The sequence below is a fragment of the Sebastes umbrosus genome, chromosome 3 (assembly GCF_015220745.1).
Source record: "Sebastes umbrosus isolate fSebUmb1 chromosome 3, fSebUmb1.pri, whole genome shotgun sequence".
NCBI lineage: Eukaryota > Metazoa > Chordata > Actinopteri > Perciformes > Sebastidae > Sebastes > Sebastes umbrosus.
The window spans coordinates 31,173,952-31,187,682 of record NC_051271.1 but is presented as its reverse complement, the minus strand read 5'-3'; the positions used below and the strand labels follow the sequence as shown (position 1 = coordinate 31,187,682).

General features: G+C 38.2%; 2 protein-coding genes across 4 annotated transcripts; one reads left to right on the top strand and one right to left on the bottom strand.

The window, feature by feature from the left end:
* Positions 1-42: 42 nt before the first annotated feature.
* On the top strand, positions 43-2,597 carry syce2 (synaptonemal complex central element protein 2). Of its 3 annotated transcripts, none has more exons than XM_037765673.1 (5): positions 43-146; positions 652-756; positions 953-1,026; positions 1,213-1,327; positions 2,086-2,597. In XM_037765673.1, the coding sequence occupies exons 2-5, from the start codon at positions 682-684 to the stop codon at positions 2,284-2,286; spliced, it is 465 nt and encodes a 154-aa protein (XP_037621601.1). In that variant the 5' UTR covers positions 43-146; positions 652-681; the 3' UTR covers positions 2,287-2,597. The 3 variants fall into 3 exon arrangements, with proteins under 3 accessions (XP_037621601.1, XP_037621602.1, XP_037621603.1); XM_037765674.1 differs by lacking the exon at positions 43-146 and adding an exon at positions 237-375; XM_037765675.1 differs by lacking the exon at positions 43-146 and adding an exon at positions 495-573.
* Positions 2,598-3,282: 685 nt separating this feature from the next.
* LOC119485832 (glutaryl-CoA dehydrogenase, mitochondrial-like) lies at positions 3,283-10,100 on the bottom strand. Its single transcript, XM_037765648.1, has 12 exons — positions 9,896-10,100; positions 7,549-7,658; positions 7,298-7,330; positions 7,046-7,186; positions 6,769-6,831; positions 6,322-6,492; positions 6,096-6,225; positions 5,382-5,598; positions 4,579-4,682; positions 4,246-4,371; positions 3,980-4,140; positions 3,283-3,551 (listed from the first exon to the last, which is right to left on the bottom strand). The coding sequence occupies exons 2-12, from the start codon at positions 7,649-7,651 to the stop codon at positions 3,478-3,480; spliced, it is 1,323 nt and encodes a 440-aa protein (XP_037621576.1). The 5' UTR covers positions 7,652-7,658; positions 9,896-10,100; the 3' UTR covers positions 3,283-3,477.
* Positions 10,101-13,731: the final 3,631 nt, after the last annotated feature.

The window sequence follows — 13,731 nt, the reverse complement described above, 5'->3', positions numbered from 1 at the left end:
TTGCACATGTTGGACATTAATATTGCACACAATGAACAGTGATATTGCACATGAGATTGTAAAAAGTAGTATTGCACATGATATTGATATTATAGTTGTACTCTGTCCGGGTTACTTTAGCTACTTCTTCCACTGCTTCTAACCAGGTGAGAACATCTCCTCATTTTAACCATATAACGGTACTGTAGCTATATAGAGATATTATATACAGTCTATGATCAGTTATGTCTGCTTGTTTAACAACAAGCATAAAGAGGAAACAGGATTAGCATCAGCTAACAGTAGTGAGACCAGCCAGCCAGCTAAGCTAAGCTAAGCTAAGTGTTATGTTACACTTAGTAAACCTGTCTAATAACTAAGGCTGTGTTTCTGGAGGTAACAATATAAGCTGCATCATACTATAACTAGCTACATAACTATATTCACTCTGTGGTTTGTCAGTGTGAAGCTAGAGGTAAATGTTAGTGTTATATTTGACAACAAAGAGGGCTCAGCTAAGCTAAAGGTGTCTGTTAGCTTACATTAGCTGGGGCTCCTTTTGGTTTTTACTAACATTATTATACTCAGAAACAGGTAACTGTATTTATCTATTTTTTCACTAACTTGATTTGTGTATTTTTAACAGGTGTGTCTTTGTTTTATTCATTTCAGATTGAGCCCTGCAGAGTCAAAACCACCAACATGGATTTTTTCTTTGAGGACCTTCCATCCACTTCACAGTCAACTCCCAAGAGAGGTCATGAAGAGTCACAGCTGGTAGGTTATCATAGCACACAGCTGGTAGGTTATCATATCACACAGCTGGTAGGTTATCATAGCACACAGATGGTAGGTTATCATATGGGGACTGTTTAGGGGATTTGTGAAATCATACTTGTACAGTAAACTTTATGGTCAGCCACTTGGTGATGATAGAAGAGTTGTTGTTTTTTCATTCTCCTTGACAATACAGACAGAAGACTCAGACTCATCAAGAGGGAAGTCCTCAAGCGTGAGCATGACCGAGGGTCAAGAGCAGCATACCAGGTACCGCATTACCTATACAGTCCAATCCATTCACTCAAGTGATAATTCATGTACGAGGGTACTTCTTTCCTGAGCAGTTCTGTTCACTTACCCCATGATGGACAGTACTCTATTGTTCCTCAATGAATAAAAACCTTTTGGGTTAAAGCCACACTCAAACTGCATGTATGTCAATATCTGTTGTAGCTCAAGTATAGATGACATCAGCAGGAGAGTTCAGGAACTGGTGGAAAAGATAAATGACAGCCGCACTGGTGACCAGAAAGTGTTGGACAGCTTCCAGGAGAAGTCAGTGAAGAAGGTACAAAACTTATGTCATGCTTCGGGTCCTGCTCTGTATAGTGATTTTGTCCACCGCTATACTTACCAAGTGCTACTTTTATGACTTTAATGTTTGAAAATAAAATGCTAATTGTGGAGTAACACCTATACTCTGTTGTTCTAGCCAGTTCTCATTCCCAGGACGTCAAATAGCGACGCTTTGTCATGGCAGTCTGCGTTAGATACTTATGCTTAAGGCACCCTTTAGCGTCGGTATGAGACGCACCAGGCTTTCTATTAACTACCATGTAAACTGATCCGTGTCAATATAAAAAGCTCAGGGAAAGTGTGCTGGGACTGTAGTGACGTAGTTTTAAGAGTAAAAAGAGACACATGGGTGGGTCCAACAAAACAAAGGCTTTCATCCAGGAGACCGCTGTTCGTGTCCTGTGCGTCACGTTACAATCAGCTGTTCGTTCATATCTCGTGTTCACAACGTTCAGTGTCATTTTCACTGTACAAACGTAGTAGTTTTAAGCCCATCCCTGTTGTTTTTTCATAAACCTATAGCGGTTTTATTGCCTGAACCTAAGCAAGTGTTTTTGTTTACTTCACAACATTAGGCACGTGTTTACTGTGACCGAAAAGTGACGCAGAGGGGTCTGACAAACGTCAGTATATAACAAGTTGGGATGAAAACGCGTTGGTTGTTCACTGTGCGTCTTTCACCGTCCCTGTCCACAAATGTTCTAATCTGGTCAATGGACTGATTTTTTTACCTCACGTTTTACTCCCTAGGTGACAGAGATGTGTCAGCAGATGAAGGAGCACATGTACACGGTCTACGAAGAGAACAGTACTGAGATGCAGGTGAAGCTGCAGGAGCTGTCAGAGGTGCTGGAGAGCTGCACTAAGCTCAACAGTGAGCTCATAGAGGCCAACGGGGCACTGGCGAGTCTCAGAGGAGGCCTGGCCATTAGCCAGACACCAGAACCCTGATACACTAGTTATTGCTCTGATGTCTGTATTATTTTTGAGCTAGTTCTGAAGTAGTTAATGTGTTCTTTTGTTTATTATGTTAGTTGACTTTGTCCAAATGCTGGAATGAATAAGATTACTCCTTTTGGTTTCCTCTTTCTTCTTCCTCTTTTTCCAAGAATACACAGCAGACTGTCTTTGTTGTTAGGACAGTAGTTCAGGTTATGATTGTAGTCAAAGAATACAAAAACAAAAGCTGAATCCATGTTTTATATATGTACAATTTCAGTATCTGTTGATTCAATAAATAAAACCAACAAGAACAAAATAAACCACATTATTTGTCTCTCAGGTGTTAACATTTTACACCAAAAACTTAAATGCGTCAGCTCAGGTATCACAGTTCTAAAGACCTACAGTAACTTACATATGATAATGTAAAATGACAACAAGAGATAGTTTAAATTTGGCACAGGTCTGTATTAAGGGATCTATACATACTGAATCTCCGCTACATTCAGTCATATCTTTCCACTCATTCAGAGCCATTCATTTACATAGTATCCAATTACCACAAAATAAACCAACTCATAATGCCACAACTTTTACATGCACCATGCCTACTCTGTGCCTGAAGTATATTTCAGGCGTCTCAAGTGTACAAATGTCATCACAATTGGACCCAATGCTTAGTTAGTTTGACCTTACATATTCACCAAACTGAGGCAGTAAAAGATATCTCCTATGACTACTTTGAAAACGTAATAAATGTAATGAGGTATTTGTGATTCATCCCACCAGGCAATGCTCATAATGGGAGGCAGATTAAGTGCACTTCCATGTTTCTATTAGGGCTGTCAATCGATTCAAATATTTAATCGCAATTAATCGCATGATTGTCCATAGTTAATCACAATTAATCGCAAATTAAATGCAAATTTTGTATCTGTTCAAAATGTACCTTAAAGGGAGATTTGTCAAGTATGTATTACTCTTATCAACATGGGAGTGGACAAATATTTAAAGCTGAGCCCACTACAACCTAAAATTCACAAGTTGCGTAGATGCATTAAAGAAATTGGTGGCATTAAAACAAATTTGCTTTAACGCGTTATTGTGTTAACTTTGACAGCCCTAGTTTCTACACATATGAGTTTGCCCAATGAGAAACATGTAGTACAGCACTAATCCACATCAAGTCCATTTCAACCTTTACTTTTCAACAGTGAAAGACTGCAGTCCAGTGATGGCTCTGCCCAGGATCAGGGCATGAATGTCATGAGTTCCTATTAACAACAATGAGAAAAAAAACATTTTAAACAAGTTGTCTTCACACAAAAAAATAGTTGAGTTTGTCAGTAAAAATCACTATTCCTCCGGAATTTATGTGGTATTTTCCAAACCTTACTCGGTCCTCTTTAAATATGAGAATACACATTGAGTTTAACAGTTATTTGGCTAAATGAATACAGGATAGTTTATTTATATTCATTGTAACCATGTGCTTTGTATGAAGTTGATCAAAGGTGGATATACCGTAAGTGTATCTCTTAATCAACCTGTGATAATATATGCACTGCTGCCCTCTGGTGGAGGATTTACATAATGCAGATACAGTTTGAAATCCCTTTTTTTGACTACAATACTGTCTTCTGTTTGTACTTTAGAAAATGTTAAGAATGTAGAATAGATGTATCCACTGGTGTGTGCCTACCCTCGTATGTGTTGACGGCCTCCAGGTTCATGACGTGACGGATTATGTGGTACTCATCTGAGATGCCATTTCCTCCCAGCATGTCTCTGGCTTGTCTGGCAATATCCAAAGCTTTGCCACAGCTATTCCTCTTTAGCATGGAGATCATATCAGGTGCTGCTCTGTTAGGATAAGAACATGCACATTAAAAGGAAGAAGAGAGGACCGGCAGCTAATAGAGGCCAAAACAAACAGAAGAAATTCAAAGACCGACAGAGAAGCCTTACTTCTTGTCATCAATAAGTCTTCCCAGGGTCAGACATGACTGCAGCCCAAGAGTGATCTCTGTCAGCATGTCAGCCATTTTCTTCTGCATCAGCTGGTTCCTGGCCAGTGGCACCCCGAACTGGATTCTGATTGGAAGGTAGAAAGACATGAAAGCTAATCCTTCTCTAAAAAAAGCTGAGGCCAGCATGACACGAGGAGACAATCTGGATATATACAGTATGGCAATGCTAATGTTGACACTTTTTTCACTGGAGCTGGATTGTGTTACGTCTTTAAGGTCCTCTGACCTTAACGTTAGTGAACACACACACTGTAGACAGAACATCATGTACCTGTCCAGAGTGTACTGTCGGGCAGCGTGGAAGCAGAATTCAGCAGCTCCCAGAGCTCCCCATGCAATGCCATACCGGGCGTTGTTCAGACAGCCAAAGGGACCCTGGTAGAAAAGGTCAACAACAACAGAAAAGTTAGATATTAGCACATAGTAACATTAATGTTGTTAATATTTATGTAAAATGTATTTGGTTTTGTTGGCGTTGAACTTGATGTCTCTCTTTTTGCGGTGTGTACCGCACCTTCGGCTCTAGTCTGCACGTGTCTGAGTTTTTACGGACGATTTAACTTGTTGAATCTGCGGCGCAACTTGTCTGGGAGAGAAATCATTCTGATTGGCTGTTCAGCTTTAACAAATCAGTGCACAAGAAGACTAACTGACGTGAGGAAAGCAAGCCAACGAGTAAAGTCAAGAGGAAAAACACAGAAGGCTCTTCTCATTTTTCATCTTCATCTTCATCTCATCTGATCATTCCAATACACGGATATTTTCACAGCGACATGGTCATCTGGAACGAAGCTAAGTGGTGAGTGAGACTGGTGTGAAAATGGTCGGTAAACGCTGCTATATTTCATGTACGTATCATAGAAACGGCTTGTATATCCGTCGTCCTCGGTCTTCCGGTTTCTCTTTTTGAATGACAAATACGGACTACCGTCACCGTGGTAGTTGGCTGTCAGTCGTAGTCTTAGAGTGCAACTTTTTAAGGCGACGTGAGACGACGCAACTGGTGGCCTTCGTCGCCGCTAGTTCTTTGATGTCGGGTTGGTGTGTCTGGGCCTTAAGAAAACAGCCACTTACAGCCAGACCAGAGACGTTGGGCAGTAGGTTCTCCTGGGGAACTTCCACGTCATCCATCAGGATCATGCCAGTGGCGGACGCCCTCAGCGAGAACTTGCCCTCAATCTTGGGGGTGGCGAAACCCTTCATTCCACGCTCCAAGATGAAACCCCGCACCTTGCCATCTTCACACTTGGCCCACACCACTGCAATGTCTGCCTCGGGGGAATTTGTGATCCTAGCAGAGGTAGGAGAGTGAGGAACAAGAACAGCATGATTACACATTTAAGTATATATACAAAGGGCATGACACTTCAGTTTCATTTCATCTCCAAACACCAGACCTCCATGTGTCAGGCACATTAATCTAAGTCCCCAGTAGTAGGCAGTAAACAGACAAGGGAACATTTAAACTACTTTATAGTCCAAAACTAAAGGCGACACTTAGACAGAATTCATTTTCCCTGTTCTTTGCAGCAGCAGCAAAGTAAAATGTGTCTTTTAAATGGGAAGTAGTACAGTAAATTGTTCCTTTTTTGACACCATATAATTAATTATTTCTATTCTATGAGGGCTTTAAGGAAAATAGGTTGGGAACCACTGATCTAAAGCACAAATCATTGTCCAGGACTGGCCTCAGTATCATGTTTGTCCCATTCTGAGTCAATAGAGAGCTTTGGGAAAACACTCCTCATCCAGAAAGCCAGTGCTTCTTGTATGTGTCTGTCTGCCTACCAGGTCTTGGCTCCACTGACGGTGAAGGTACCACTGGATGGGTTGTATTTGGCCTTCGTCTCCATACTGCTGGGATCGCTGCCGTGGTTGGGCTCCGTTAAGCCAAAGCAGCCCAGGATTTCTCCACGAGCTGTGAGACAAATGAAAGGGCGAGGGACAATCTTGAGACCATTCTTTTGCCATTTTTAAAATGTCACATAGAAAAGGCAGAGAATGTCACTCTCACCAAGCCGGGGCAGGTACTTCTCCTTCTGGGCGTCTGTGCCGTAAGCATTGATAGGGTGCATGACCAGTGAAGACTGGACGCTCATGACTGACCGATACCCGCTGTCCACTCTCTCAACCTCTCTGGCAATCAAGCCGTACGCCACATAACTAGTGCCCGCACAGCCGTACCCTGCAAGGTAAATAAAACACAGTGTAATACTCATCCGAACATAGAAAACACACGTAGAGGCACATAAAGAAATAATGCAGAACCAAGATACTGTTCTTTAGAGGAGCAGTGTGTAGGATCTGGTGCCATCTAGCGGTAAGGTTGTAGATTGCAACCAACTGAAACTTGCCAATAGATCCCCCTAAATGCTACACACTGTCCCTTTAAACAAAGGCTCCAATTACATTTATATTCTGTAGGACAAAATAATGACAATGTGGTTTTGTTTCTGTTTACCTTTAATAGTTGGACCTAAGACGCCCAGCTCTCCCATCTCAGAGACAATCTCACGGTGGAAATCTGTGGCACAGTGCATGTTGGGAAAATAGAAACTGACAATCAAATATTTATCAGAAAATAACAGCTTGCAACTCGAGAAGTGAGTAAAAAAAACAAAACCTGACTATGCATAGACAAGAAAAAAGTGTTTGAGCTTGACATAAGTTAGTTCATATAGTCTAACACAGACATAATTCCTCATTATGCTACGGTCATGGACGTGTGCTTCGCTTACGTTCATGTCTGTTGGCCATGAGGATGCGGGGCATGAGCTTTTCCTGGCAGTAGTCGCGGAAGGAGTCCCGGATCATGATCTCCTCCTCTGTCAGCTGACCCTCCAGATTCAGGGCATCCCGCCAGTTGAACGCCACCTTGGCTGAGGGTCAAAACATGTACACAGACACACGCAGTGGTTATGTCACTGCGACATGTGACACCAGAACGTGTGAAGGAATCTGGACGAACCAGGCATTAAAACTTCACTTACGTGCCTTCGCCGGCTTTTTGGTTTCTTCAACATCTAAAAAGAAGAAACATAATAGTGTTGAGTCTTGTGGATTACACATCAACTTACACAAATTCAAACAACTTTTATCTGTTTTCACTGAGGTTTTTTTGTTCCTTTCTGGACAAAAACGAACATCAAGGGAGATATTTCCCTAAAGACTGCCACTCCAAACTTTACCTTCCCATTTTTGTCTATATATTTAAATAATTACTAAATAATTTGAAATGTACCTTTGACTGCTGTAGCAGCTGTGCCCTGGGCTCTGGACGCAGTGACAGCAGCACATTTTTGACTGTTGGAGAGCAGACGGGTGACAGCACCTCTGAGAGCCATTTGTTTACTGAATAAAGAGGAAAACATACATTAAAGTTGTATTAGTTTTAATATCTATGAACAGAGTGAGAGATTCAAGAGATTTTATTTGTCACATTATATGCATACAAGTGTGTATAGTGAAATATTGTTGCGTCAAACTGCCAAGCAGTGCACAATACAAGTATAAGAAATTATAAATAACTAAGTAATCAAAATACCAGTTAAATTACACCAGAATGAGCAAAATAGTAAACATATACAAGATGGTAAACATGGTTAAAAGTGAACTAGAAAGTTAAGTGAAGAGTGGCAACATTATATAAATGGCAATGCTGCAGGTATACATAGGATATACATGTGTGAATGCCCTTGGGTGAAGCACATTTCACAGTTAAAGACATTGTTATGTAACAATGTTGTAGGTTGGGTTGCCAGACCAGTGAAAATCAGGCTCGTTTGTAGACACACAATACATAAATCGCTTAATTATCTATGTACAGTGCTTTTTAGGGGATACATAAACATACTTTTTTGCATTTGAGCATTAATTAATATTACTGCATTATTATCACTCCATGCAGGACTAAAGATAGTAGTTTGAGTTTTGATTAGGCTCTGGGGCTAGAATACTTTTTAAAATGTTTCATTTCATTTCATTTCAAAATGTATTTCGAACATGTAGAATACAAAAAAAAGAAAAGAAAAAATAAAGAAAAAGAATGATCATACCAACAAGTGGACAGTCATAAACAAGTAGTATTTACATACAATGGAAAGCATAAGAAAAATAAATTGTCCAACACTTAATGCCTTGATTAAAATATTCGAAAAGGAGTGAGAAGAAGTATAAACTTATTTAATCCCACCCCTTCTCCATAAGTCAATTATGAATTATTAACCTTCCTTATTGAGCCATACATATACTCTAATTAAATTTTCCTAAAGTTGTCTAACTATAATTATTCTAACTATAATTATTACCTTTAATCTGTCATACAGACATATAAATTAATTACTGATATAAATATCCTTGTCAAAATATAAAATTTGTTATCAATCCAAAATACCAATTCATTACTTATAATATAACTCAATCACAATAACAATTCATTACTTATAATATAACTTAATCACAATAACAATTCATTACTTATAATATAACTTAATCACAATAACAATTCATTACTTATAATATAACTTAATCACAATAACAATTCATTACTTATAATATAACTTAATCACAATACCAATTCATTACTTATAATATAACTTAATCACAATAACAATTCATTACTTATAATATAACTTAATCACAATACCAATTCATTACTTATAATATAACTTAATCACAATAACAATTCATTACTTATAATATAACTTAATCACAATAACAATTCATTACTTATAATATAACTTAAATCACAATAACAATTCATTACTTATAATATAACTTAAATCACAATAACAATTCATTACTTATAATATAACTTAATCACAATACCAATTCATTACTTATAATATAACTTAATCACAATACCAATTCATTACTTATAATATAACTTAAATCACAATAACAATTCATTACTTATAATATAACTTAATCACAATACCAATTCATTACTTATAATATAACTTAATCACAATAACAATTCATTACTTATAATATAACTTAAATCACAATAACAATTCATTACTTATAATATAACTTAATCACAATAACAATTCATTACTTATAATATAACTTAATCACAATAACAATTCATTACTTATAATATAACTTAATCACAATACCAATTCATTACTTATAATATAACTTAAATCACAATAACAATTCATTACTTATAATATAACTTAATCACAATAACAATTCATTACTTATAATATAACTTAATCACAATAACAATTCATTACTTATAATATAACTTAATCACAATAACAATTCATTACTTATAATATAACTTAATCACAATAACAATTCATTACTTATAATATAACTTAATCACAATAACAATTCATTACTTATAATATAACTTAATCACAATAACAATTCATTACTTATAATATAACTTAATCACAATAACAATTCATTACTTATAATATAACTTAATCAAGAAGAAAAATAATTCATCAATTATAATGTTATTCAGAGCAAGATGTCCCTTTGTGAGCAACACCCTAAATCCTAAATGAACTTATCCATGCAACAATGTAAACATTTAGTAAAAAGGAAACCTAGGTCTAAACACCCAGCTGTTACAGTACCTTTCCTCCTCCCGGCGGGTTGATGATTATCGGTGACTTTCCCGCGGTGAGGTGAAGTATAGCCTCTATAGTGAGGTTATAAAAGTTGCTTAAATAACATTTGGCCGGTCGCTACGTCACAGGGATACATAACGTCAAACATGGGAGCTCTTTTCCGCCATGACAGGTGAGGCAAAACACACTGGAGGCGATGCACGACGTATATGTGCTGTGCAACGCATGGAAGTTATGTAACCCACGTTGGACTGCCTTTAAGAGTGGAGACATCATGATATGAAACACACTCGGGGAGTTTGTCTGCAGGGAAGGTTTGACGCTGCTTCCTGTACTGTGCATGAGTTATAGGAGGTGTGTGAATTGATTTTGCAACACATTGCCACACTCAACATGGCGCATCTAGGTTGCTGTGTGGAGCATGGTGTGGGTGTGGACGGGATGTGTGTGGAGGGAGTCGGCCCACGCCCTTCCAGCTCATTGGCTGGTTAAATAAGGATCCATGTACAGAATGTCTGGAGGCCTGGATGACCCCAACTTTCATAATAAGTAAGTGACACTGCTGCTGACAGTGGAGCCCGCTGACAACAGGCTAATACAACAACAACTTTATCAATAATAATCATATTTATAATCTTTTTTAAAAAAAAATTTTTTTAAAGGGACTATTTGTAACTTTCAGAAATGCTTGTTAACAGCGACACCTGTGGCCGTTAAGTCAACGAAAGTCAGCGTCGGGCTCGCGCTTGCTCGCTGTAAATAGACATGAACGAGCATCGCTCAAAACAGCGAGGCGACACACGTCAGCTAAAACCACAATATCACTCTATATTTCAGCTGCTTGGCAGTAATGTTAGCTGACCAGACGAAGGTCTCTCCATGAATCACTGCTGATCCTAGTGTTGGCTTTGGAAAAGCGGGTCGGTTCCGGGGCTGAAGCAGTAAGAGAAACGTTATCGCCCCCCCTACTGCGCCCGCCGGGAGACACCGGCACCCGGTTGGAGACGATAACGTTACTCGTTGCGGAGCCCCGTCACTTCACAAGACACGGAAAACCTCTGTTGGTCTGGAGGAGCTGCAGCATTTATTTCTGCACTAACGTCCACTGTACATTCACTAGATATTCTCAGAGCTAAACTAACTCTTCTGCAGTGTGTAGTGAGCGCGCATGCACGTCTAGTAGAGGTGGAGCGAGACAGCGAGAACGCGCGTGCTGTGTGTGAGTGAAGGCAAGCAGGCAGAGGAGGAGAGACTCCGGCCACACGCAAGTGCGCATATGCGAGAGCGCGCATGGGATCCCGACCCCGTAGATTTATACCTGTAAAAAGTTACAAACAGTCCCTTTAATTATACATTTATTATTTATTTATTATTTTACATACATGTACACACACATAACATGACGATACCAAGAAGGAAAGGAAAAATAAATAACTAAATAAAAAGAAAAGAAGAGAAAGAAAAAAAAAGGGGGCAGGGAGTGCAGAGCAATCACGGGTTACAACAAATATTTTAACTTATATTACCGGCTGACAGCAGTCGCACAAAAATATCCATTCCACATTGCATGTCATTTCAGCATAGACATAATAATAATAACATCTATAATCTTAATGTTGGGGTTAGGGGGTATTCACCCTTGATGTGCTAATATTGTGAGGAAAATGTTGGTAATATGTTATATATTGCACATAATGCAAATATTTGTACCTATTTCTTATTTCTTATATTTTCCTTTCTTAGTTGTATTACTTATTTATATTTCTTTACATGTATTGCGTTTACATTGTGGCATTATGTACAATACTGAAGCATTATGTAGCCTACATAACTTACATGTTATACCCCTTTATTTATATCTTCTCACACTTATTTATGTTTATATAAGAGCAACATCCCAGGGATGAATAAAGTATTTCTGATTCTGATTTAGATTAATACAGGAAAGGAAGGAAAGAAAAACACTCACACACGCACACACACATATGTATATATATACTGTATATACTGTATATAGGCCTATATTCTATAAGGTGGAAAAAAAGAAAAGACAAATGCCCACTAAAAGCTACCAGACACCAAATGTTTTGAAGTTGGGCCCATCACCCTGGATTTTTAGAAAAGACACATTACCTTTTGCAATGTAACCAGCTATTGTTAGCATTTTTTCTGGATAAAACATATTCCAATTAAAATATTTATTAAATTAACATTAAATCGGTTGACTTTACCAAGAAAAAAATTATACCAGGAAGTTTGGTAACATGTAGGCTATTAATAGTTTATTTGACTTATTGTCTGATGTTTTAGATGTGTAAAATGCTCTCAGGATTTTCTTGAAGGTGCTTTTGATAACAGTCAGCCACTAGATGTCAAATTCTCCCTCCCCCGTTACATTGCATTTACTTCACAGCCATTTATCCGTTTTTTCCACACTAACTGACATCCCAGAGATACCACCTGATACCAGCGCCGTTTTACTGTTGGCTCACAAGCCTTGTTAGATGTGTGAACTGAACATCAGATATCTTCCACAGAGATAAAGAAAACATTCATTTCGGACCCGCCAACATTTTTAAAATGATAAATTCACAATAATTATAATTTTGTCAAGAAGCCATTCTTTTATTCTGCACCTTTCTAAAGGCTCTGTGGATGTATTTTTTTTTTTTTTAAATGTTGTCAATAAGACTTTTAAGAAACCTGATAACATTTCATACCTTTAAATTATTAATGACTCACCTACACATGACACTTTTGTGGCCAGAGGCAGGGCGGGGCAGCCACCTGCTGTCACAGTTCACCTTCCAGCCAGGTAAGTCATTAAAGACATGAGATAGTCTCTCCTAAATGTTTATCTTTTTTATAAAACGGTCACTATATCCTGACAGTAGTGCATGAGACAGGTTATTTGAAAAAAAATCATCTCTCACTCCGGGAGAATTCTGATCAAACGGTCAAACTAGTCAGCGCTGATCAAGTATAAATGCTGTTACTGTAATGCCTATTTCTCTCCTCAAATGTTTTCAGAAACATCTTGTAGTGTACTGTTTAGCTGTAAAATGATAAAGTTTGTGACCCGGCAGCCATGTTGAGATAAGTTGAGGAAATAACAAGCACCGCCCACCAGCCGGAGCACACTTTCAGATTTTACAGCTAAACAGTACACTACAATATGTTTCTGAAAATATTTGAGAAGAGAAATAGGCATTACAGTAGCAGAATATTCATATTTGATCAGCGCTGCCTAGTTTGATTGTTTGATCGGAGTTCTCTCGCAGTGACTATCTCTCTGAAATGACCTGTGATTGGTCAAAGTCTCCCGTCATGGGCTAGATTTTTTAAAGCCTGAAAACAGAGCCATGAGGAGGTGAAGAAGTCTAGTTTTCTCTCAGAACACTTGAATTACAATATGCTGTAAGGTTATTATGGATTTTTTTCTCCCAATGACGCTTAAAAAACATTCTGCCTACTGCCACTTTAACTGGCACACCAGCTGTAACTAAAGCTGTCATATATGTATATATAGAGTGGAGTACAGATCAAAGCATGAAGTGGCATAATAATATAGGCCTACAAGAAGCTCTCGATTGTTCAGTTAACTAAATGTTGCCTACTTTATTTTTCACCACTGCTGTGCTCTTTTATTTACTGGGTGGATTTTCTCTCACACATAAGGTTAAAATAAGAAATGCAAAAAATAACGCTCTGAGTTCATTTTGTTTATTTGTTTTGCACAATTTAAGACTATACAACATAACAAAAAAATAAATGAATAATATACAGTGCAGGAAGAGCCAAAAACACCACTGGGCTTATCTGAAGCCTCCACCTAGAGACAA